Here is a 26955-nt window from a genome sequence, read left to right on the forward strand (position 1 = left end):
AAACTCTTTAAGGATATTCTTCTTTTATTGAGTTCACTGAACACTCTTGCATCATTTTATTAAGGTTATTTGCGTGGGTGGAATGTTGTTTGTGTTAGTAGGTTCTTAGAAAGAACTGAGCAATGAGAGAACCATAGAAATAATCTATGAAAGTACGTACTCATGAAACAAAATATGTTTTAATTGTGAGCAGTGTAGCCTATTTCAGCAGATCAAATGCACCACAAACAAGTGAGTGACTGAGTCTACTGTGACTGAGGCACTGTAGGTTATCCGTATCGTGACAGATAGTAGGCTAAGTGTAAAGGTCCTCAGACATTTTTCTAAATGAAGCCAAGTTCATAATGACAAACACAAACATGTCGGTGTTCTTTGACCCAACGACACAGTTATCGTTTTGACAAGTGAAAAAAAAAAATGTTATTAGGCTAACTAAACTTCAGGGAAGCTCTGCTATTAAAACACCAACTCGATCATGGCTAAATCACGACACAGGGTCGTTTTAAGCGCTTCCGGGCGGAAACTTTACGCGTTGAGCGCGTGTCAGTGTTCCAGCTTCTTGCCGGGAAAGAGTACGCGCCAGTGTAGTATGATGTGCATTGTCACTAGTGTTTCACACCCAGCCGGTGCATTTCCCAGCCCTCCGGAGTTTTCCACAAACGAGCCAAAGATTTGTCAGCGCACGCTAACTTGAGAAAATGAGAAACCAAACTGGGGAATGATTGTTCTGTGCGTCTGAGCGGACTTACGTTTTTTTGTTTCGACCGGACTTCTTGAATCCTTGTAGGCTAAACATGGGCTTATCCCGAAATGAAACGGAAATTTGGACAGAGGAGCATATGGACACGAACCACACGACAGACAGTTTCGGTCCGGAGGTAGTGATTGTGCCCGTCATATTTGGATGTATATTTTTCTTGGGAATCATTGGGAACACTCTAGTGATGGTTGTCATTGGGAAAATAAAGTCGAGGCGCTCGAGAAGTACCACTAACATTTTCATCCTAAATCTCAGTATAGCAGATTTATCTTTCCTCCTGTTTTGCGTCCCGTTTCAGGCCACCATATACTCTCTTCCCGAGTGGATCTTCGGGGCTTTTCTGTGTAAATTTGTGCACTATTTTGTCACGGTCAGCATGCTGGTGAGCATTTTCACCCTTGTGGCCATGTCGGTGGACAGGTACATTGCCGTGGTGCTCTCCAAAAAGTCCCCGTGTATTCGGAACCGGAGGAATGCGCTCATTGGCGTCTGTGTCATTTGGATGCTTTCGTTTGTCTTTGCGGTCCCGGTTGCGCAGCACCAAATTTTGACGAATCACCCCACGGCTCCCAATAGCACGTTCTGCTGGGAGATATGGACAGAACGGGTGGCAAGGCACACTTATAAAGTCACTATTCTCGTGACAGGGTATCTGTTACCGCTGGTTTTGATCACATGCTGTTATGCCAAGGTAAGGAATCGACATTACGAACTATCCAGGTAGCATGAGTACAACAGTTCACTTTTAATCAGTTGTTTTGTCATTTAAAATGAAAGTGTGAGAATGAGAATTTTTTTATTATGAGCGCTTAGGGAATTATTACATGGATTTAAATTGAAGCTACTTGTTTGTTTAGCCTACTCCGAACTGACTTGCAGTGTGTGCGCTTTCTCCAGCTGGTGGTGTCCACATGATTATTACAACGGGTAATATAATAATCCACTATGGCCAAGATAGCACGCAAACTTTTAGAGAGCATTCGCGTTTTATTTAGCCTATCGGGTCAAGGATGCAACAGGTGGCCATGCGCCCACACAGAGAGGTCGGTGTATACTTAAGAATTTCTCCCGTTTGGATTCGGAGATTTGGATAAAGTCCCCCTGCAAACAGTAGTCTAAGCTCACGCAGGCGTCACTGAGCATTTGAGAGTATTCTTTTCCAGACTCATGTGCAGTGACCTCATTGTAGAAAGTCATATCTGTTCACCTGAGACTGAGATACTGTAATTGTGGAATTATGACTAACAGTCGATATTACCACGCTTGGACTGTGATCTCTACTCTGAGGCTCGGCTTTTTAGCTAAAATAAAAAGAACCCTTGCATCCCTCGTTTAATATGGCTATGATAATGCACTCTGAAATAAAAATGAGAGTTTTGTGTCTTTCAATCCAAGTCCATCTGCTACACTGTAGAGAAAAAAAAAATCGTGACATTTATGGTAAAATTCCCACTGCTGTGGTTGCTACCAGAACTTCATCTTAAAAAATATGGTAGCAACATTTTAGGTTTTACCGCCTTAACTTAAATTCACAGTAAAAAAAATAATAATAATAATTCACATGAACCAAAGCTCATCATAAGCAGCTTTTCCACCAGCTGAGGAGGGAAATGCACAGTGTCATTCAATGAAATACTCAACACCATTATGGTAACACACATGATACTGAATTAATGCAATAAACATTCGTTTGACAACATTACATGTCAGCTAAATCCCTAATGTACACATCTGATAAGAAAAAAACTAAGGAGAAACAGTTATTTCAACAAAGTGTGAAGTGTCATGCAGGGAATTCTGAGAATGTCAATTTACGGTTTTTCACTTTGAATTATACAATGACTTGCTCATTTTCACTTCCAAAAACTGTTATTTTAACAGTACTTTACTGTAAAATTACACTAAATGTAATCACAGTTATGCACAATATATAGTACAGAAACTTACACTGTAAAATCTAATTAGTTGGGCTTACTTAAAAAAAGCATGCAAACCAATTGCCTTAAAAAAACTAAGTAAAGTGAAATAGGAATAGTATGTTGTACTGACAAATGCTTAGTATAGTTTACTTACACGAGAGTTCTAGTAACTAAAAAAGAACTGTAGGGGGTACTTAATCATTTACTTTAGGCTTACGCTTGACTTAGTATAGCTACTCACTGACTCCCAGAGTGCATTGCGGCATGAATAAATTATGCAATTGCTTTGTTTTACTGTTGTTGTTTTTATTTGCTAATTTTATTTACTGACTTGTGTCAGTAGTAGCACAACAAAAAGAGAAAATAAAATAATATAATGGTTATTGTCACAATTAGTAAAAATAAATAAAATTGAATTGTTACCATTGTTGTGATTCATGTGCTAAATGTTGAAGTTTGTGATTTTAGCACATTACCACAATATTAAAGGACTGTCTCAACCCAATAAAGCTTCTCAAGGTGTTTTATGAAGAACAATAAAAATTGTAAAACACCATTAATAAATATAAAAAATACATTAGCTAAAAAATTAAAAGATTTAGCTAACCAAAATATCAGAATTAGAAGGATACCTTCTAAAAGCAATTTACTTATTACTTTTCTTCCTTTGAAATCAAAAACTATGACTTCATGTTGCATTGCTGCATCAATAGGAAGAAAATCATAGTAAGAAAAACAAAGTTCCAAGTGCCCAAACAAACGGAACATTAATCACTATAATGGTAAGTAAAAAATAAATAAATAAATAAATAAAATAAGACACACCAACAACTTTTTACGAAAATCAACATCAATTTATGAAGTCAGCTTACGTGATGTTCTCTCAAATATATAGTTGTACTGAAACAACATTCAAGATGACTTTGGGAAATGAGTGAATGTAATTAGTGAAAAATAACTGCAGATTAACAATTGCCACCTCAAAAAAAAATGCTTTTCTTCTTCTGTTGTTATTTTGCAAATTAGCAAAATATTTGTGCACTGCTGCCTCTCACTGGTTTATTAATGTCATTGGTTCCTTTGTGGCTACTTGAATATTTTAAGTAAGCGTCACTCAAAGTAGTAAGTAAATTGTTTTACTTGCTTGAAAGTAGCTGTAACTTAATAAAACCTAGTAAGTATAGCAACTAAGTAAAGATAACTAATTATATCTAAGTAAGGTAAACTATTGGATTTTACAGTGTACTGCTAACCAGTTTTTACTGTAGCATTTTCACTATTTTTTACAGTGTAGTATATTCCGACATATTAACAATAATAACTGATAAATGCATTTTAAAATGTACAGTTTTTGCCTTTTGGACCATAAATTTGATTAAATTCGAACTACACTCTTAAAAATAAAGGTTGTTTATTGGCATCAATGTTGCATAAAGAACCTTGAATATCCATGGAACCTGTCAAATGCAGGAAAGGTTCTTTATAGTGGAAAAAGGTTTGTTAGAGTTTTAAAATGTTCTTCAAAATGGTTCTTTTAAGAACTGTTCACTGAAAGGTTCTTTGGGGAACCAAAAATGGTTCTTCTATGGCATCTCCAAAAAAACACCCCTTCTGTCATGACACACTGAAGAGACACAAAACGGTATTTATTGTTTGAATTTCTTAAAAATGACACAATTTGAAAGCTGAGACTTTGTTTCATACCAAAAGTAACCTGCAGTGTCTTGTCTGTCGGTGCATTGTTAGTGTCCTCTTTGCTTCGCTATGTATTTTTTTTCATTGCGTGAAAACATGATGTGTAGCGTGGGAGCTCCATGGCTTGTCGGACGTAACAACAGTACCTAAGGGGGGTCAGTCTTTGTGAAGGGTCAGTTGAGTGGCACGTAACAATTATAGTTAATGACTGCAATGTACGACCAATTGTTTTTTTAGTTTTTAGATAGAGATTTGTTTTGCACAAACATACTTTGGGGAATCAACCATGCATCAACACAGGAAAGAAAGCTGTACCTTTCAGCAGATTTCATGCAGTCTTTGAACATTTACTTTACGAGTAGTTTCGAGTATGGCTTTTGTTTTGCAGTTTTAGATGAATGCCACAAAACATACAATAGACTACTTTTATTATGTTTAATGTGAGTTAGTGTTTACTCAGTTTATTTAATGTAGATCAATGTATTTAATTTGTCTTATTGTTAGACAGGAGCATGATGATGAATGTGTCTCTGCAGTGCTGCAATGACTGGTCAATCCTGTAACGTCTTATAGTTTATCATTTCTCTATAGTCTGTCATTTCTCTCCAGAGAAGTGTCAGAACACTAGCCACACAATGTCTGCCATCACTCTTTGCTCTTTTTATCATTAATGGTGGGTGAGTAATGGTATACACTTTTAGGCATTAATCTGACGTGTTCTTTGAATTTCAGGTATTGTACCATCTTCATAAAAAAATTAAAAATATGTCCAAGAAGTCTGAAAGGTCAAAGCGAAAGGTAAGAGATTATTTGTCTGTTTATTTATATACTTTGTGCATAAGTGTTGTTTTTTCTGGTTTTGACATCATTTATTTCACATTATGTTCTGTAGAACTAGCTTTTGTATGATTTTAAAAGATATAATGGCATGCTAAAGTGTATTACCACAGTGATCTTGATGCTGTTTTTAGTATTAGTTCAGTATTTGTTCTGGAAATGCATGCTTGGGTATGAAAGTTAGTAGAGCATGACAGACCTCATAAACATTCATGGCTGATATAAGCAAATCAGTGTAGATGAATTTGGAAACTTTAGCCACACTTGTGTGGATTTCCTTGCCTTTATAGCTAAATGACAAACCATTTGGCATTTGAAAACAAAAAATGCTGGTGCTTTTCACAGCTCTAGAAGAGAGTAACCACCTTTGACAACCAGTAAGTGTCTAAATAATTTAATATTAATTTTCAAACCTATATCTATTATCAAAGCATTTTGTGAAGTGTTTTGCTTGTTTTCTTTTCAATAAGTGCCACTTTGAGATTTTACCTAAATATACTGTAATGTGTTAAACCCTTTGATAGGATTTCTGGCTAGTATTTACAGTTCATTTTCATGCGTGTCAGAAACAACATTTGACATGCTTCAAGAGCCCTAATAGTTCACAGCCTGAGCATTTCAGACATATTGACTTTCAAATCAGATATTTTAAATGCATAAAATTGTCAGTTTTAATCAAGCAGTGTATGTCAGAAACCACTGCATCTGTGGTTTTAGCGCCTCACTTTAGTTAATGGTCCATAATAGCGCTCCAGAGTGGTCTCTTGTAACCATTGGCGACCAACACATCCTTTTTGCACTGGACCTGGAGCAGTAGGAGGGGTATGTTATGGGGTGGCTGAAGTCAGAAGGGAATTCTAATGATGCTTTTACACATTGGTGAAAGCAATATAATCCTAACCCATGTTGGGATCTCAAGATCTCACACATAAAATGCAGTAGACCTGAAGACAGTCATTTTTATGCTGAGGTGAATTTGACCTTTAATGTGAGAAAAATAGGTGTTCACAGCATCTACAGTCTGTATCTATAGCAACAAGTCACTAACCTTGGATGCTTTGATAGTAGTTGATGTAGTAATTCATGGGTATTATGGGGAAAATGTTGTTTCGGAACATGAATTTGTCAGCTTTCATGACAGTCAATTATACAGAAGATGAAAAAAGTGATCTCTATCTCACATCATGCATTGTGAAAGGAAGAATGTTCAGTCTGAAGAAACGTCTGACAGTACGTCAAAACAGAGATGGGAAATACAGCAAGAGAGTACAAGTCATTGTTAAAGAGAAATAGTTAAAGTGTTCATATTCTGTTTATTTAGTTTTTTGTGGATAGGGCTGAAACAATTTCATGAATACAAAAGTTCTAAATTGGAATTTTCAAGCTTAATTAGTTTATAGTCATGAATGCTGACTTTGGCCTCTTTTTTACACTGCAAACTTGACTGTATAGCAATATTTAGTATTTTGAATATACAGCAAACTTATATTTTAGATTTAGAAGAGTGTCTGTTATTTCAGTGTTTTTGTGTGGTTAGCATTGAGTGGAAGAGTTGAGCTGACTTGTGCTGAGGTTGTGGGCGGACAGCCATAGCTTTGCATATGAAGTGCAGTGAAAAGTCACTTCTTGTTTGTCCCATACATTACATTTAGTAAAATTGTTATACTAATAGGACAGCACAATTAATCGAATTTCTAATCGTGATTACAATTACAGATGCAACAATTATGTAATCGTTCACAGGTGCAGTTACAAAAATAAATAAATCCCTACATTATTCCGCTTGCTTAAGGTGTGTGTGTGAGAGTGTGTTTGTTTTACCTACAGGTTATATTAAGGTTTTATTTTTTCATTGTTTTAATTTTTACATTTTTATTATTATTTTTTTAATATTTAAAGAAGAAACTATAAAAAAATATGGCATGCAGTTGCTTCAAACTATGAAAAAAATAGCTTCGCTTCAAAGCTATTCAAAACATCATTCAATGTAAATTGTGATAATCGTAATTAATAATCGCAATAATCGACAATTATGATTTTTGTCCTAATCGTGCAGCCATACATGCTAACGTGCTATTGCATTTAGTTTGATTTCATATACACAATAATTAGTTTGAATGGACTTCTTAAGAGCTTAAATTGTGTCAATCAAGCAATTTTAATTAGTTTAAAAAAAAAAATCTTTTTTTTTTTTTTGAGTGTTATATTAGACATTTCTGGAGTGCATGGCATTGTTTTGTCATCATTTGTCATCATTACCCACCATGCACTTTGATCTATTTAATGTAACATCACAAGTAGCTCAGTGCATAATGAACACCAGGTGCAGTGTGCCAACATATATTTTTTATTATCCTTCTTAGCAGATGCTTTTTTTTAAACAATCCAAATCATAATCTGAACATACTGCAATGAGTGGAAGTGTAAATTTGCCTAAAATGTGTCTTGATACAGAAGGTTTGTGAACAAAACAGCTTTAGTAACTCAATAAAAAAAGGTCTGCTGTTTCAATTTAAAGACCCCCTCCCACATTAGTGGACAGAGATCAAGAAAGCAAGCAAACCATAATCCCATTATCCAGAGTTATTTGAGTCCTTCATTGTTACAATTGTTATCTGTAGCCCTAATTGAGGGTCAATGCTGTCACAGTGCTACACTAAACAGCCAGATAAGACAGCCAGATGCAGTAATTTTTCAGTGATCTCTATTGGTTATCATGCCTTTTCTTTGTCCATTTCTTTCCAGCCTCCTTCTGCTTCTCATCAGCAGAATTGACCCTTTGCTAAACACCACCTTAAAGGAGAAGTCCACTTCCAGAACAAAAATTTACAGATAATGTACTCACCCCCTTGTCATCCAAGATGTTCATGTCTTTCTTTCTTCAGCCGTAAAGAAATTGTTTTTTGAGGGAAACGTTTCAGGATTTTTCTCCATATAATGGACTGCTATGGTGCCCCGATTTTTGAACTTCCAAAATGCAGTTTAAATGCGGCTTCAAACGATCCCAAATGCGGTTGTAAATGATCTTAGACGAAGGGTCTTATCTAGCAAAATGATTGGTTATTTTCATAAAAATAATATAATTCATATACTTTTTAATCTCAAACGCTCATCTTGTCTTGCTCTCTCTGAAGTATTCTGGCTCAAGACAGTTAGGGTATGTCAAAAAACTCCAATCGTATTTTCTCCCTCAACTTCAAAAATCATTTCAAAATCATCCTACATCGCTGCAGAAGTAAAGATGCAAAGATCAAACACCCTCAACAAAAAAGGTAAAACGGTGATGTAGGACAATTTTGAAGTTGAGGGAGAACATGAGATGGGAGTTTTTCGACATACCCTAACTGTCATGAACCAGAACAAAAACAGTTCAGGCAGAGTAAGATAAGACAAGCGTTTAAGATTAAAAAGTATATAAATTGTATTATTTTTATAAAAATAATAGATCGTTATTAACCCTTCTTCCTCCGCTGGGATTGTTTACAACTGCATTTGGGATCATTTGAAACCACATTTAAACTGCATTTTGGAAGATCAAACTCTAGGCACCATATCAGTTCATTATATGGAGAAAAATCCTGAAATGTTTCCCTCAAAACCCATAATTTCTTTACGACTGAAGAAAGAAAGACATGGACATCTTGGATGACAAGGAGTAAGTACATTATATGTCAATTTTTGTTCTGGAAGTGGACAAAGATGTTATTGAGTGTTATTTTTGTCCTTTTCCAAATCTTTAAATAAACACTACAATGTTCATGCTATGAGTTAAACTGTCATGATCCTTAATTTCCAAATGAACATTTGCTGTGAGGTAATTTAAGGTCTTTTCATTTTATTGACATTGATTCAAGTGATTGTAGTGTTTCTAATCATGTTACTACATAGCCTAATTGAATTATTTAAAGAAAGTGACAGATAAGAAAAATCATCCTAAAAATCGAAAAATCAGTTTATGCCAGCATAACCTACATAAAAAAAACAATATATAATAATACATATTTGGGTCTTTATGGGTATATTTGACTGAAAATCATACTGTTCCAACAGTAACCAAGGGTGAGTGGAGTTTAGAGAAGGGCCAGTTATCATATTTCAACATTCTGCAATTCAAATCATGCAAACTGTAAGTGTGTACATATAACACTAAATAATTGAGAGCGGGTATATTCAAGTGCTGCTGGTAATTACAAGCTTTTCTGTTCAAGGTCACATGGTCATTACAGTCAGAAGCAAGAATATCTGTCTCGAATACCACCTTGGTTAAAGCTAGAGATTTTCCACAGATTTAGTATCACCTGATTTCAATAATAATTTGAAAAGCACGGGCTGGTGCGCGACCGTGTCTATGACCCTGTGAATGTAAATGGTCACCACGGGCAACGGTCTCTGTTTTGCTAATGTAAGTGCTTTTGTATCTGCAGAGGAAAAACAGAAGAGAGAACCAAAAAATGATTTGCTGGAAATAGTGCTTGTAGTTCTTCAGGGTGAATTAGTGGTGAAAAGCTCACTGGTCACTTCTGAACCCATGAGAACCTGTGTCATTGACAAAACCCAAACTATCTGTTGTTCCCAAAGGTTGGGAAGGGAACTGATAGGGTTGTTAACTCAGGTTGCTGGTGGTGCTGATGAAGTTCAACCACTGATACACAGAGTCACACACACCATGTTGCTTTGTTTGTTCATTGATTGTGTTAAGCATTAAAAAAATGGAACAATTGATAAGTAGCATGCTAGGTTAAGTGTGAGCATGCAAAGTTGCATAGTGGCTAATTTTCAGCAAAAGCAGTCACTAGGTGCAAAATCCCCTACAAAAAGTGAACTGTTTTGAGTTGGTAAGTGGGCAGCTGCATTGCTTATTCCAACATGAGTTGTAGAGAATATGTTAAGGCTTTCTAACAGAGCGGGCTCTTAACACTCACCTTCGGGCTGGTCACATCTGACAGAAAAAAGCACTCTGAGGACTCAGCAGGGATTCTTTTCTCAATCCCAATTTCAGAGGACCAGCAAACATCAGAGGCTATGCCCGCATTTTGATAAGGGTAATCTTTTCAAAAGAGGGTGGTTTGGAAGTTGACAGTTTCATCTTAGATGTGAGGATGCACATACACTACAATATACACTTGACTGACATTTCATTATTCATGTTATGAGTACACTATTTTTGGAGCGCTGTGTGCTGCCTCATTTGGTGGGTAGGTGAAATTGTGTGTGCAAAATGCATTTCTTACGTTATATTGCATTCTAACTCACTGTCAGGAATAAGTTCATAATACTGTCTTCATATGCACTTAGAAAAGATGGTGCCTGTCAGGACTAATTAGGTGTAGTCTCTATTAGGTGCAGTCATAGCCCATCTAATGCTGGTACAAAAAGTCTTAGACATTAAAATTTGTACAAGCTAGACAAAAATGTCAATGCTGTTAGCTAAATAATTGTGTGGATTTATCTGGAAAATTATGTAGATACTTCCTCTAATGCTAAAAACAACGAAATAATTACATTAGTAAGAATTTGTTTGGCGTCTTGGTTCTCTTTCTAAAATGAATTTCACAAAACAGAGGTATCTGTTCAGTCTATTAACTTGAACTGTTTTATAAAATACAATTCTGGCTTTTAAATCTGATTGGATGAGCACACATCAGTTTGGTTCTATATTAAAGTCAGCATGAAATGGAAATTGTGACAACTTTTCTTGCATATTGCTTCTTCTCTATTATATCCGAGTGAAATGTAGAGTAGGACTTCACCTAGAATTTTTTTTCAGGAACAAAAGGACACCCTTGTCCAAGACTAATAATTTCTCCAAAAACTGGAGTCAAGAGTCAAGTAGTCTGAAGTGCAATCAGTGAGTTGAGATAGGAGGTGTTAGAGGTCAATTTCTCCTTTTGGATAGAAGATATTGACTGTAGCTCCTTCAAACCAGCTGTGGCACTTGCTAATACATCTGTCTGTCATACATCTGCCATACATCTGTCTGTCTCAGCTCAGCCTTTGACCTGAGGGTGTTTTGAACTGCTACTGTATGTCAACTTCTATAGTACAGTTACTTGTTTCTGTACTGGACTGTGCTCTTTCTCTAGCTCTAGCTAAACAGAGGCAGTAGCTCAACATGAAAAACAGTATAGGGTTCAGTCCTAGTGGAAATATATGAGACTTTACCACAGATTGCCCCAGGTGGGCTTACTGTTTGCAGCAGTTTCACTGTGTGGACTCTCCTCAGTTCATATCACAGATTTCTGCTTTCTTCTTGTACTATATACCTAATTTTAAAGCACATACTATGCATTGTTGTTTAACTAAACACTTTTCCATTACCATCACATTTGAATTGTTTACTTGTTTCTGGACAGATGAAGGACAGAAGAAAATTTAGAGATAGAGTAATTAGGTGTTAGGATGCAGTTTAGTTAAATCATCACTTCCAGAATAAAGTGAACTTTAAAGTCTAATTTACTCACCCCCTTGACATACAAGATGTTCATGTCTTTCTTTCTTTACTCGACAAGAAATTAAGGTTTTTGAGGAAAACACACGGATACACTACACTCCATTTCATTTTCTCCTCCAACTTCATTATTGTTTTATCTTTCTGTGTGAAGGGCATTTGACTTTTTTTACACGTTAGCTTTGTAAACACTGTCTTCCGTCTACATTGTGCGTGACCTTTCCAACGTAACTACATAATGAGTAAGGTTGAGCTATAGTGCAAGACAAGCATTTGTGGTTTTAAAAAAGTATGTAAATTTTAAATTTTTTGAAAATGACAGATTGTTTCTCTAGATAAGACCCTTATTCCTCAGCTGGGATCATGTAGAGCCCTTTGAAGCTGCATTGAAACTGCAATTTAAACTTTCTGATCTCCATTGAAGTCTGTTATATGGAGAAAAAATCTGGAATGTTTTCCTCAAAAACCTCACTTTCTTTTTGACTGAAGAAAGACAGACATGAACATTTTGGATGACATGGGGGTGAGTAAATTATAAGGAAATTTTTAATGGAAATTTCTGGAAGTGAACTCAGCCTTTAATATAAAACGCTTCTCATTAAATTGGTAAATATGTTATTCATAAATTGTACTTCCAGTAAATGTTAATAGAAAATGTTAATAAAAAAATATGGACAGTTATAGGATAGGAATGTAGTGTTTACATTCATGATATACATTGTATATACATTCACTGGGCGCTTTCTTAGGTACACCTTGCTAGTGCCAAGTTAGACTCCCTTTTGCTTTCAGAATTGCCTTAATTCTTTGTGGCATAGATTCAACAAGGTGCTGGAAATAGTGGACTTGCTTTAAAAACAGCATATTATGTTACATATATAGTATTTCTGCATGTATTGGTATAAAATTGCAGCAGTAGAAAAATCCAGGCTGCTTAAACAATATCATACAGAAATATGATATGCTATCATATGTTTCCATTAAGCACACTGTGTAAAACATTTAGAGTACAGTGTGAAAAAAGTGTGTAAGTGTCTAATTCTGCTTCTGCGGGGGCCAACGTCCTGCAGAGTTTAGAGATTTGGACACCCCCGTCCTAGACTAATAACTACTCCAAAAACTGGAGTCAAGAGTCAAGTGGCCTGGAGTGCAATCAATGAGGAGATTGGAGGTGTTGGTCAGAGCTAACCTGATCTATAAAAGATTGAGAGTGCTATTCACAAGAGGCACTGACTGAAACAAACCATCCCTCAATGGCAGTCAGAGTCCAATGTTGACTAGACCACTACATTCTTCAAGAACACAGGCTCATGAAAATACGCGCCCCCATATACATTTCTGTTACACCGAGTGGCAGTAAAACACGTGTTCTATACGTGACCATGGCACCATTATTACGTTGGTACAGGCACATATCGCTGGATTTTTTTTTTATGCTGCTTGAGGTATATATTGCGGCTGTTCGGAATTCAAATATCCGTGTAGCGGCGCTAAAGGTTAATGCTCTGGCGTGTTGGAAATATCCCCTACACCAAACCTAACCCTAAACCTAACCAATAGTGTTATCAAATGCAAAAGTGATATATAAAAACACACTTGTTGATGCAGCCATGTTATTTTAACTTCCTTATGCAGATTGGGCTGTTTTGTAGATCCATAGTTTCACGGGGTTCGTACCGAAGCTCTTCATCACTAAAGTGCAACAACGTATCGTGTGAGCTACCGAGTAAACTCATGCATATGAAGTTGTATATGTGATGACAATGTTCAAAAGTATACATTTTCAGATTGTGCAGGATGTTAAAAATCAAAACATCATAAGTGATTGTGAGACAATTAGGCTTTATTAATTAAAACTCTGTGTATAAATCATACTTTGTGTGAAATGGAATAAAAGTTGTTGGAGTTTTACTGCCTCCAGTGTTCATTTCAACTGGAAGCTGCAGTGATTCATACGTACAGGTGTGTTTTTTCAGTTTTGTATAAAAGTATATAGAGGCTCATATTTTCAATGAGCCTAGGTAGTTCTTAAAAATGTCTAAATTGTACATTTAAAAACTTACTAGTTGTATAAAAATAATGTGAAAATTTAGAAGTGTGTGTGTTCACAGAAGAAATACAATCACAGGATTGGCAAGTCATTAAAAGTGGGTAAATTAAAACTCTTGTGAGTGAACTATCCCTTTAAGAATTGTTGTCTTGCGAAAAGCTAGAAATGGTTAGAAAAGTATTACAAAAAGCTTTATCTATAAATGGAGAATGTTCCGTGCTTTTGCTAGTCTCCCTAGGAGTGCATGTCCTTCATGACCACAGCTTAGAATACTTAGTAAGGGTCAGAGGAGTCCTGGAGTTTAAATGACTAAATAATAATGGTGTTTATGGGACACTACGGAGGGAGATACTGTTTTCCAAAAAAAAATAAATAAATTTTTTATGCACATTCAAAGTTTGCAAAATCATGCCTGGTTGTTTCACAGTTCTGCTGGAAAAATATCCTGTCGACAGATGAAACCAAGTTGAGTTGTTTGGAAAAAAATCACGCACACAAAACTGTGTGCCTCAAGGTCTGGACAGCTTGCTGTATCATCAGTGGAAAATTGAATTCCTAGGTTTATCAGGACATTTTTCAGGACAATGTGCAGCCATCTGTTTACCAGTTAAAGCTCAACAGAAGTTGGGTGATTTAACAGAACGATATTCTAAAGCAGCAGTAAGTACCAACTGTAAATTAGCAACAGAATATCTTCAGCTGAAGACAGTGCACCTTTTTGAGTTTCCCAGTCTTGATTTTCACATTTATTGAGATGCTTTGGCATGACCTTGAGAGAGAGAGTGATTTACACCAGTCGACTCAAGAATATAGCAGAATTTAAACTGTTGTTTTGAAAGATGGTGCAAAACTAACAGTTGTGCAGGTCTGATTATAGAAAATGTTTGGTGGATGTCATGTTTTTGAAGAAAGCACAATCGGTTATTTAATCCAAGGTCCCCGTTCTTTTCCATTTTCCATTGCATTGTGAATTTTTCCACCATATGTTCACTAAAGACATGAAAATGTTTATTTGTTTATGCCAGCTGTGTTGAAAGATTACGCTATGTAGAAATCCAGTTAAACATAGTTAGGGTTCACATACGTTGTGCTGTAACTGTAAAACTAAGTTTCCACAGTTTATAACTGAGACTAATATATGTGCAAGAAAAATGTTGTCATTAATTGATAAGGGGCTTGACTAAGATATTTTTAATTCATTCATAGGTATTCACTGCACCGTGTGCAGCTTTGTAATGAAAATTGGGATCCTTTCCTTCCTATGTGATTGGCATTTGTAACTGTTTTTAGGGGGTTGTCTCAAGGACAAATAAAATGAAAATAATATGGTTGCTAACAATTAATTGAAGACATATTGTATAAGCAATAATATAAACACAAAATCAGCTAAAAGCTTATTTAACAGTTACAGGAGCACGTGAATATAAAATCATAATAAGAATGCTGGCATAGTCCTTTCAACCTTACTACTATTCCCACTATCATAAATCATATTCCTGTATAGATTTTTTTCTTTTTTATTCAAAGTCTTCTATGAATTATTATGTTCTAGAGTGTTGCATTGGACCTAGTGCCCTGTCTTACAATGCTGCTGTGTAAAATGAAAATTAATTTGCATACAGAAAATATAGATAGGGTTTGGAGGAGTAACGTTCTATTGCATATATATCACCATATTATGCAGTGATGTGGCTGCCCCTCTTTCTCCCTTTTCACCATTCCACTTGATTCTTTTGTGTGAACTGTGCAATTTGACTTTTGAAATGGCTAAACTTTCCTGGCGCCGGTGCACAGATCACAAGGGTCTCTTTTGGGTAACAATAGAGAGAGATCTAACCTGGCCATTTGGTTCAAATCAAGTTCTTTCACACTGGCGAGAGACCAGGTCAATACTTGCAGTCCCATTATGTCTCTATGCAGGAAAGATTGGGTGCAGATTCATAAAATTATAGAAATTTCACAATAGCAACAGCACTATGCATCTCTTTGGCACAATCCTAAACTCTCTGTTAGCTAAAAAAAAAGCAGTATACTGGATCAGTTGTGAAATTCACAGCATTGGTGATGTATCTTGTGTGTTTTTAAGTTTCTCAAAATCCTCAAATGTTAGATTAAACAACAATGAAGAGAAAAAATCAACTATCTATACTATTCTGTGTCTTTGTGCAAGTTATTTTGTTATGCTGTGTCTGCCTGCGATTGTGAAGTGGACAAGAGGACGGTGTCTGTTATGTGTAATAGTCAATATAAAATTCTGCACAGATATTGTCTGATCCCTGTGAAGCTGTACAGGACTGGCCTGAGTGAGGATTTATTAAAGGTTTGCAAACAGAAGGCATGGATAGACTTGGGATTTACTCATAGCCAGCACATTTTGGAAGCAATTTTTAGAGATTCTTGGCCCGTTGTTCTATTCTTCCATTCTATTGTCTTATAAGCTCTGAATGCTGGGCTATCTATGCTTGTCTCATGTGGTGAATCTACTGTGATTATGATGGGCATTATCACAGTAGCTAGCACAATCCTACACCACTGGAAAATCGGTCCCAGAAAAAGGTGGTCTATCTCTTCACTGACTGTTTTATTTATTTTCTGTTAAAGTTTGCAAAATTATTCAATGTAACTATTTAATTTTAATTATGAAAAGAAAAGATTATTTTAATCTGGTCACCAGCATAGCAGAAAATCTGTGGCAGGTGTCTGTCAAACGTTCTATTAAACTTGGTAATTTCTTTGCCTACCTCTGATAAAGTGCTGGAAAGTAAGATTTTAATTATGATTTGGGTGACAGAGCCAAATGTCACGAATGTCATAAAATAGGTGAGGAGAAAATGTCATTATGAAGGATATTGTACATTATGATTGCTTTATTCTATTATCTGTATAGAATCAAGTAATATTTAAAAGTCAGATTCTTTTGTCAGTGTTTTTACTGTAGATGGAATGACAGCTTCGTTCACTTTTCTTCAACATTAGGAAATGTGAGGTCATAATTACGACGAGAAGGACATTCTAATAGTTTAAACAACATTGTTTTGCTTTTCTGAAAAGAACCCGGGAGGTCCAGTAAGGTCCAGAATTGTCCACATTCTGCTGACATTACAGATCTGGGAGAGTTTGTTAAAGTATGAATATTCCTTTAGGAACACTGAAGGAGTCAATCTCATTTTTCAAGTCCAGACTCTAGGAAAAAGGTGTGGTCCTGTGGTCATTGGCAAAGACAAATGCTTGTTTTAAAAGCTAAACAACATGCTAAATCATCCAAAAAGATGACTTTTCTGTTACGTGAGCCCTCTGTAATTTCTGGTCTCCCTCCCAGGTGATTGCTCTTGTCATTATTACCCTCATAAATAGCCCATGACACAAGAGCTCGTAAATTAACAAGCATCTCTTACCCTTGTCTGAATAAATGTTACAAAATGCAATAATGTTAACAGCATTACAAAGTGTACAATAAATCTAAACTATATTAGACTACAATGCACATTGCGAGCAAAGCTTTGTGTATGATTGCTGGTCCTGGCTCAGTGAAACTGATAAAGCTGGATGAGATGTTGAGAAAGAACAGCTGAAGTTAAAATACTGGCAAGCTATTGAGAAAGAGAGAGTGTATGTGTGTAAATGTTAAAGAGTAATTGAGAAAAAAAGCTTTAGCATAAACACATCTGCTCCTCTGTTAAAGATGATAAAATCTCTGATGAGCAAACCACTCTAATTCTCTCAAAGCAGAACAGATGCTCAAAAGTCTTATTCACTTGTATCTAATCCTGGCCCTGCTCTTTTTCCACTGTCACTTCAAGTGACTGATTCACAGCTACAGCTACTTGCAACTACTGTAAACCATTTTTACTTAAAACGCTTACTGTCATTAGAGGTTTTTGTCTATTCTTGATTGCATGTTTCATTGTCTAAAGCTGATTATGGAGACCAGCTTAAGACTAAAAGGACACATTTAAGTTTTAAAAATCTTCTTAATACTTCAAGGATAAAAAAATCAGCATATGCTTCATGTTCCACTTTGATTACAATCCTGCTTATATAATGCTGAATTAAATGTTTCAGACAAAAGACAGATAATTCAAAGCAGCACATTGTCACCGTGTCCAATTTATAAATATGAAAAAAAAATTGGCTTATTAAAGGAGAAGTTCACTTTGAGAACAAAAAATTACAGATATTTTACTCACCCCCTTCATCCAAGATGTTCGTGTCTTTCTTTCTTCAGTCGTAAAGAAATTATGTTTCTTGAGGAAAACATTTCAGGATTTCTCTCAATAGCGGACTTCAATGGTGCCCCCAAGTTTGAACTTCCAAAATGCAGTTTAAATGCAGCTTCAAATGGCTCTAAATGATCCCAGCCGATGAAGGAGGGCCTTACCTAGCGAAATGATCGGTCATTTTCAAAACAAATTGAAAATGTATATGCTTTCTAACCTCAAATGCTCATCTTGTCTCATCTCTGCGTTGTGCATGTGTAGTCTGTGTAATCCGGGTCAATACTGTCCTATATCACCTATAGCACCCTTCATACAGTACATTCAGACTTTACTGGTAATCTTGTGTGAATATGTCTTTAAATATTGTAACTTTTTCAGCTTCTCGCTCCTCAGATCCTGACTTGTTTTCCATTCATCAGCATTGTGGCTCTGCAGTTACTATTGTGCTGCATCTCATGTTTTTAAAGTGCCCCTATTATGGATTTTTGAAAATTACCTTTCATGCAGTGTGTAACACAGTTAGGGTATGTCGAAAACCTCCCATCTCATTTTCTCCTCCAACTTCAAAATTGTCTTACGTTGCTGCAGAAGTTCCAACCCAGTGTTTAGAAGGGACCATGCAAGAAGGGTCAAACACTTTTTACAAAAAAAGGTAAACAATGATGTGGGATGATTTTGAAGTTGGAAGAGAAGATGAGATGGGAGTTTTTCGACATACCCTAACTGTCTTGAAACGGAGTGCAGAGCTAGACAAGATGAGCATTTGTGGTTAAAAAGTGTATAAATATATATATATTTTTTTAAGAAAATGAGATCGTTTTGCTAGATAAGACCCTTATTCCTCAGCTGGGATCATTTAGAGCCCTTTGAAGCTGCATTTAAACTGCATTTTTAACCTTCAGTCTGTTAAGCTACATGGACAAAAATTCTGGAATGGTTTCTTGAAAAAACTTCGACTGAAGAAAGAAAGACTGAATATCTTGGATGACATGGGGGTGCGTAATTTATTAGGAAATTATATTCTGAAAGTGGAGTAATCCTTTAAAAATTGTTGCTCTCATGTACTCTGCAGCATGCAAAATCCGTATTTAGTTGTGTGTGCTAACCGGCTAACAGCAATATCCGTTCACTCGCAATTTATCACCTTAGAATTATAAAGTTCTATTTGACATTTCTGTCAAAATTTAGTTATTCACATATTCTTATTCGGTGACAACTTATTTACATTATATGATGTTTATTTTGTAAGCTGTGGGTCTTTTTTTAGAAAACAAAAACAGTTTTATCTACAGAAGTCTATGGAACACAAAAACTTTGAAGCTCAGTATCTCAAAAGTGCTCTACATGCAGATAGAACCATAATTCTAAGGCGACGAATTTTCTTGAAATGTGTCAATGAATAGCGGATGTTTGTTGTTGTTATCACTTGTAGTTATGATAAAGAATAGCAATACGTTGGTGTACAAACTGCAGTGCTTTAACAATACGATTCTGCATTGGGCTAACGCATAAACCATGGCTGTTTGGGTGTTTAATGCAATGGTAATGGGCGATCTGTTTCCCACATGCGCTGCATGCAGTAGACCGATCACAACAGACTGGGTCATCTGACCAGTCACTGCAGATTAGCTTCTCACAAAGGAGGAAATGAATCATTGAGCGAACCGTTTGGGAGTCGTTGAGCAAATAAATGCATATTATAAGACAATCAAAGTGTTTTTTGACCTTGCATGCATGTCAAACTGTTATTGGGGGCTCCCAAGACCAAAATATGAACCTTTCATAATCCATAATAGGAGCACTTTAAGAGATAATGTTGTAGAATAGGTCAGTAAAATTTCATCAGTCCTACTAAAAGCATCAGATTAGTTTTCGAACTCACAGAGTTTGATGGGACGAGCTGATCAAGATGAAGACCTCCCCATTGATTGTGTCAACACGTGTCGTTTCTCTTTCTATTCACCTGCGTAGTTGGTGCCAAATATACTACTTGTAATTTGACTTTCTTTGTCCTGTGCTGCCATCCATTCAGCTTTGAACTTATCGATCTGCTGGTATCTGATTGCAGTAAGGGGGACGAGAGGCTGTGTTAAAGTCATATTTTGTAGTAGACTAATATAGGTTTAATGCTGGAATAAAACGAAAATGTATTTCAATAATTAAACGATCGCATTTCAGTAGTTTAAAATTTGGTGGAAAAAAAATCAAAAAGACAAAATATGTATTCTCCATTGTCAAATCATTTGTTATCTGTCAAAATGGCAAATAAATTAGCTAAATAATAGGCTGGGCCACAGAAAATCATTTTGTCTTGTACTTCACTTTGTAAAAACTAAAAACGAATTGGATAGATCGTGATAAAATCATTTACCAATGTTGTTTGTTTGTGCAGAGTAATATCTAATCCTTCAACTTTGCCATGACCATATAAATAGTCCCAGCACTAAAAGCATGATTTAGCAACTTAACACTTCAGACAGCACATGTTTGTACAGCAGAATTAATACATGTGCTTTAACAGAAATATCAGCTTTGTGTGTCTGCTTTTAAACCTTCGGGAACGCATTGCTCTTTGCTACCATTGTAAGTGCGTTACTGTAAATGTGGTTTTTGTCTGGAGATCAAACTGCAAAATCAGTCAAAATAATTTTCTGTGGTAATTTACAACCTGCCACAAAAGCTGTTGATAGAGATTAACTGGTATTGAACCGGGACTCTGAACTGTGCATTTTATAAATGCCTAGATAGTATATGGATAGTATAATTCTTAGATAGCGGAGCTGGGTAGATTACTTACAAATTGTAATCCGTTACTGATTCCAATTTACGTGACAAAAATTGTAGTTAGTAACGTAATCCATTACATTACACATTTTAAGTAATATAATCGGACTAATTTTTGATTACTTTTAGATTACTTTTGACCCAACTTGTTTATCACATTGATTTAAATAGAATAATACTGTACCATATTGATATGAAAATACAAAGAGTAAGAAAATATATTAAATTTGTTGCTATTAACAGCATAAAGTTTATTAAACATTATATTATGTCAAGGTTTCCCATACTGGTTTTTGTGAAGGAACTGCAGGGGGTTTGTGAATTTAATGAAAAACTAATAATTAAATAAATCTTACAAAATCAAAATCATTTAAAATCAATCAAAAAAAAAAAAGAGAATATTTTGTTTACCTGCATCTCATGTGATCATAACCAATGTCAGAGTAACCAATGAACATGCAAATGTGATACTTATTAAAATATTTATTTATATATTAGGTAAAAAAGGATCAGATTTCAAATAATGTGTAAATTTGTGTATTTTAATGTGTTTGAAAGACAAAAGCCTTCCAGAGACATAGAAATACATGGTTAACCTACAGAGTAATCATTTAAATAAAAATCAGTGTTGAAACACTTCTTAACCCTGAAACAATTTTTGTAAATCCAGTGATCAAAAGGTCTTTGTGTGAATGTCCACAAAACCTAGACTTTCTGAATGTAAGCAGTAGGCTGCTTTAGAAAAAAAAAATTAAAAGATAAAAAAGAGGAAGTATGCAGAATCAATAAATTATGAATAATTTATTGCTATTGTGTAAATATGTAATCATAAAGTAACTGTAGTCTGATTGTGAGTATATTAAAATAATTAAATAGTAATTTAATCTATCTACAAGTCCTTAATATTTGGAATCTGATTATGTAATACAGATTACATGTAATCAGTTTCTACCCAGCTATGTTTAAACAGTATAGTATATTCAGGACCCTGGGACTTTTGGTAAACAAAACTTCTTCAAATCTTATCATGTTCTATCAATCATAATATGAAAGTATATAAATAGACGCTTACCTCAGGCCTCTGATAATTCTTCAGCGTCTCTCCCTCCTCCTCCTCTATTTATATTCTCTTTATTAAGTACTCCAAGGGAGAGAATTCAGATCTCAAGTCAATCTCATGCTTGATCCCTTCCGTCACAGATAGCATTCCAAATATGTTTAACTTTAACTCCTTTAAAGGATTATGAAAATAGGATCTCATAAATTATTCTGGTTTATTGTGTAAGGGCCTGGACACATTATATCACGTTAAATTATTAAATCATTCCACAGGAATTCTTTTCAAATTAAAATCTGATCCTTTCCCTCTGTGCTCAATAATTTTGTTTGGCATAAATCTAACAAAACACATTACTGTGTGAAGAACATCCCTACAGTATAGCATGATAAGGGCCGTTTTTCATTGCGGGGGCACTAATATGGCTTGGCTTTCAGCTGGAATTTGCTAGAATTCATTTCAAGACTGTTCCTGGTTCACGCTACTTTTAGCGGCTCTTCTTGACTGCTTTTTGTTGATTAAATGAGCATTGTACTGATTGTGGACCAGGGCTCTACAGTGCGACCATTTCAGTCGCATTTGTGACTGAGAACTACTGCGTGCGACTATGAGAAAATATTTAGGTGTGCGACTGAACCGATCTGCATATTTGGGTTTGCACTAAGGGGAACTTCAAAGGTTTCTACGTGTTTTTGCAACAGAATGTATCACAGACATATCTCACGAATCCATTCAAAACAAAGTGTAAAGAGTGTAAATAAGAGATTCACTGTGCAGTGTAGAGAGCTTCGTTGATTATAATGGAACTTTGTGAGATCGCAGTGAACTAAAATGAGTGACTGCTTTTGATCATTTTTAAGGGAGTTTGTAAATGAGATATTGATTTAATACAACAGTTAAATAAACAAGGAGTTAATATTAAAAGGGTCATCGGATGTCCATTTTCCACAAGTTAATATGATTCTTTAGGGTCTTAATGAAAAGTCTATAACAGGGGTGGCGAACGTCGGTCCTGGAGAGCCGCAGCCCTGCATAGTTTTGCTTCAACCCTAATCAAACACACCTGAACAAGCTAATCAAGGTCTGAAGTGTTACTAGAAAGCAGCAGTCAGGTGAGTTTTAATTAGGGTTGGAGCTGAACTCTGCAGGGCTGCGGCTCTCCAGGACCGGAGTTCGCCACCCCTGGTCTATAATATACTTTGGTTAAAAATTCTCAATGGTAGTGTAAAACAACACCCTTTTTACCTTGCCAAAATCAGCTCTGCAAAAATCATCTCATTCTGGTCGAGGCTGCTTTAAATGCAAATGAGCTCTGCTCGCCCCGCCCCTCTCTTCTCTCTGTGGATAGACGCGCCTGTTTACATTAGCCGCATTTAGCCACGTTTAGCCGCTAAACTTGCTAACTAGCACGTTATTAGGAAAGGCGATCACAAAGATTCTTAAAAAAACCCTTATACTCACTTCTGCTGTAAGCGAAGCTGGATCATGAATGATTTGCGTGAATATAGATGGATATATGTAGATCGGGAGGCGCATTCCCTTCACAAACAAACGTAATCCACTGCATCTTCAGCGGCTCAGATGTCGGGAGTAAATGACGACCACTATGTTCATTATTACATCCAGTAACACAACACCTCAATTGGAGATATTCTTGTCTAACTTACATCCTTGCTCTGGCATCGAAACAAAGAGGACAGACTCTGGCAGCTGATCTGAGGTAAGACGCTCATGTCAATCAACTATCGTGGGAGCGGCCTCTGTCGGTGTGACACCACAACGACAGCCATTTGAGAATGGCTCGATTTGAAAAAGGGAATATTATTTTTACAGATTAATTAAAAACCACTGCATGGATTTTTATCATTATAGGGTAGATTTGTACATGCACTGCCAACACACATTAATGTTCAAACAACATGTAAAAGTGAACTTAGCATCCGATGACCCCTTTAAATGACTTGCATTGTCTGACTATAACACTGTTGCCTGATTTTGCTCTATTTTGTCGTCAGAAATAGTCTGAAACAAGTCACAACTGAGCCGCTGCGCATCTCAGCATATTTGGTTTATGAATGAAAGTGCGTTTTTTATATGAATCGAATCAAATGAATGATATGATTCAGTAATTAAATCATTGACCTCCACCTACTGGCAGACTTAGTTTTGTTTTTAAAGTATCTTTTCAATTATTTAATTCATTTAATTTCTGTATTCAAAATGTTATATTTAAAACATTAATTTTAACATGAATTTATGAATTTGATTGCACTCACGCCATGAAAATACCATTTTGTGTTCTTCTGTGCCACCTCTGTAGTACAAATTAATTTTGTTCATACTGATTTCATTTGACAGGTAACTTATTCTTATTCTACTTGTTTTATTCTGTTAGCTTAACAGAATAAAGCACTCCTAAGTAAGCATAGAGCCCTGTGAAACTGTATAATGTTAATGTACACACAAAATTGCTATCAAAGGTGGTCATACAAATAAAATAACGGAGCTTGTTCAGCTCTTAGTTCAAATCTTAGTTTAATGCATTGCTGGTCAGTTTAATGCTGTACACACTGTTCACATCATTAATATCACAGTCATAAAAAGAGATGAACTACTTTAGCTTTAGATGAAATCATTCTGTGACAAAAGATTAAGAATGAGAAAGTGAAAGATTAGCGTTAGTGTGTGTCTGATGTAAAGTAGAAACAAGGGATGCTTGCTCCTCAACAGACAATAGTCTGAGCTAGCAGCCACATCAAAGGGAGACCCATTACAAGGGTGTTGCACACCACAGCAAGGATTCCATTTCCTTTGAGATCAATGGATTGATGTTGCTGCCAAAACTAACTCTTCTCATTTTGTTTCAGATAAGAAGGCTGTAAAGAAGGCTTACTTGGGGGGCAGCATCTCTTATTGTGTTCTCCTTGAGTTTTCTGTGAATTGCTATCCACGGCTGATAATACCCACCCATTTGTCTGTAAAAAAGGTCACGCTGGTGGAAATGGATGGACAACTCACTCACCCAGACGCATCACTTTCAGTCACATCTAAATCGAAACGAACTCAAAATGAACCTGAACGGAGCTGTGAGTGAGCCGGTTCTTAGTGAGCACTCAGCTCTGTTAAATTAAAGGTGCACCTCCAGGCCTGTGACCTTCATGATACCTGTGGTGTTCACAGAGCATTTAATGGCTAATGGTCTGAAATGAAGGTGACTATAAGTAACAGGTAAACAGCAGGCGGTAGAAAGAAATACAAGTCACAGACAATGTAATTGGTATTGTTGTTGTAATTATTTTTGAAGCAAGATTTGAAGATGCATAAACCTGACAAGACTCTTCTGTTAAAAACAGTTCAGCTTTTAAAAATGCATTTTGAGACACCTGCGGTTTGTTCTGTTCTGCTCCATCTAGCTTTTTAAACGCAAGAATGCATTCTGTGTGAATAGCCCTTTACTTAGCAATACCTCTCTGTTTCTTCCTCACTCTGTTAGTGCACAGAGCTGAAAGGATCTAATGGTATCAAGGTCATAGCACTAACATAAAAACTTCAAAACGTAATTTTAAGTATATTCCATTACAGATGTTAATATACAGTCACTCTACCTTAATGCTTTAACTGTTGTTCTGTATGTGTCTCAAATTGCCAGTTAGTACTGAGATTTTAATTAAAATTTGAATAAGGGCGGGTTAAAACTCTACTCAAGTAAAAGTACTGGTAAAAAATAATTATTCACATAGAAGTAATACTGTTCAATATAAAATAATTCTAAGATATATTTTTGTATGCAGATTTTAATGTATCTTCTTCTTGCACATGAAAGATCTATTTTTAAATACAGTGTAAATGTGAGATCTCTGACTTCATCTTAATGATTTTATAATTTCGTTAATTTAATGAATCTAATACTCCAGTCTCAGAATCAAATCAAAACATTGTAATGTTTTGTCTTTCCTCTGTATGTCTTTCCCTCAAAAAGGAATGTCTGTGTCTCTGGGTTTGGTTTGTTGTTATTGGGTGTATATGAGGCACCATATCGGTTTGTTTTTTGGGAAGAAGGCAAGAAAAGCAGTGTTTAAAGGCCAAAGATTCATTTTTATCATCATAAATTCACTTAAGAGAAAAACATACCTCCATTAAACTCTTAAATTACATATTTTCCTTAAACATTTGCGGTCACATTTTAAAGATCCAGTTCTCACTATTAACCTACCTGATCTCATGATGACGAAAACGTACCTGTACACAAAATACGTACCAATAAGTAAATATCACTGCAGTTTCCAACAGAAATGAACACTAGAGGCGGTAAAACAGTGAGCATTTTTAACTGTTTTCATACACAGTTATGATTATAGCTCCATATGTTTCACTTTTCAGTGCTGTGCAAATTCTGACCCCTGCCAGATTATTAATTCCCTAGTATTGGTAAGTTTAGGGTTAGGTATGGGGGAGAGGTTAGGATTAGGAATAGGGTTAGGATTAGGCAATCATGTAGCGATACAACACTGGATGTAACAAGCTTACTCAGTAGCTCAGCCGACACAGAACTGGATTTAGGTTGTGGATTCCTTGGGTACGAATCCTGTGAAAAACATGACTCACAATGAAAGATGAGAGATCGAAAAACAAGCTAAAATGGCATGCTTGCAATTGTGTTTTATGTCACTTTTGCTTTTGTTTTGTTTTATTGTCGGGGTTTAGGTGTAGTGCAGATGGTCCGTTATTTTAAAATGTCACGGAGCATGGTGCTGTCACGATAAATCGATTCGATCGATTTCCCGAATGCGTCGCGATTCTCTCTTTAATAGATTCTGATTCTTAGTTTTTAACATCAGATGGCACTGCATGCTTTAAGGCCAAAGTATTACATAATTTTCATCATCAGGAGAGATCATACACAGCCTCAGTGGCAGGTGTGAGTCAAACAAGTGCGGAAACAGTAGCGGTGACAAGAAGCTTTAGTAGAGCAGTGAACTCCGGTCAGATGAGATGTTATCAGTCCATTTGTCAGTAAAAACGAATCTTCCTCTCCTGTCAGTCGTTATACTGTGCTCGTAGCACGTGCTCTTAAAATGCACGCACATTTGTGCCCGTGCGCACTGTATTGGGCTATATTAAAGTGCTGTATCATATTCAAACCCAAATGAAACTACGATTATGCAGTGTCGTAGTTATGTCGTCAATT

General features: G+C 35.9%; 1 protein-coding gene across 1 annotated transcript in view; it reads left to right on the forward strand.

Annotated features, from left to right (window-relative positions):
- The first annotated feature begins 489 nt into the window (after positions 1 to 489).
- galr1b (galanin receptor 1b) overlaps positions 490 to 26955 on the forward strand; it is a 37569-nt gene continuing 11103 nt past the window's right edge. The window contains exons 1-2 of the mRNA XM_051116159.1: positions 490 to 1451; positions 5107 to 5172. Coding sequence (XP_050972116.1) covers positions 795 to 1451; positions 5107 to 5172 — 723 coding nt within the window. The 5' untranslated portion in view covers positions 490 to 794. The remainder of the gene's footprint in view (positions 1452 to 5106; positions 5173 to 26955) is intronic.

Source organism: Labeo rohita, chromosome 7 (genome assembly GCF_022985175.1).
Source record: "Labeo rohita strain BAU-BD-2019 chromosome 7, IGBB_LRoh.1.0, whole genome shotgun sequence".
Taxonomy (NCBI): Eukaryota; Metazoa; Chordata; class Actinopteri; order Cypriniformes; family Cyprinidae; genus Labeo; species Labeo rohita.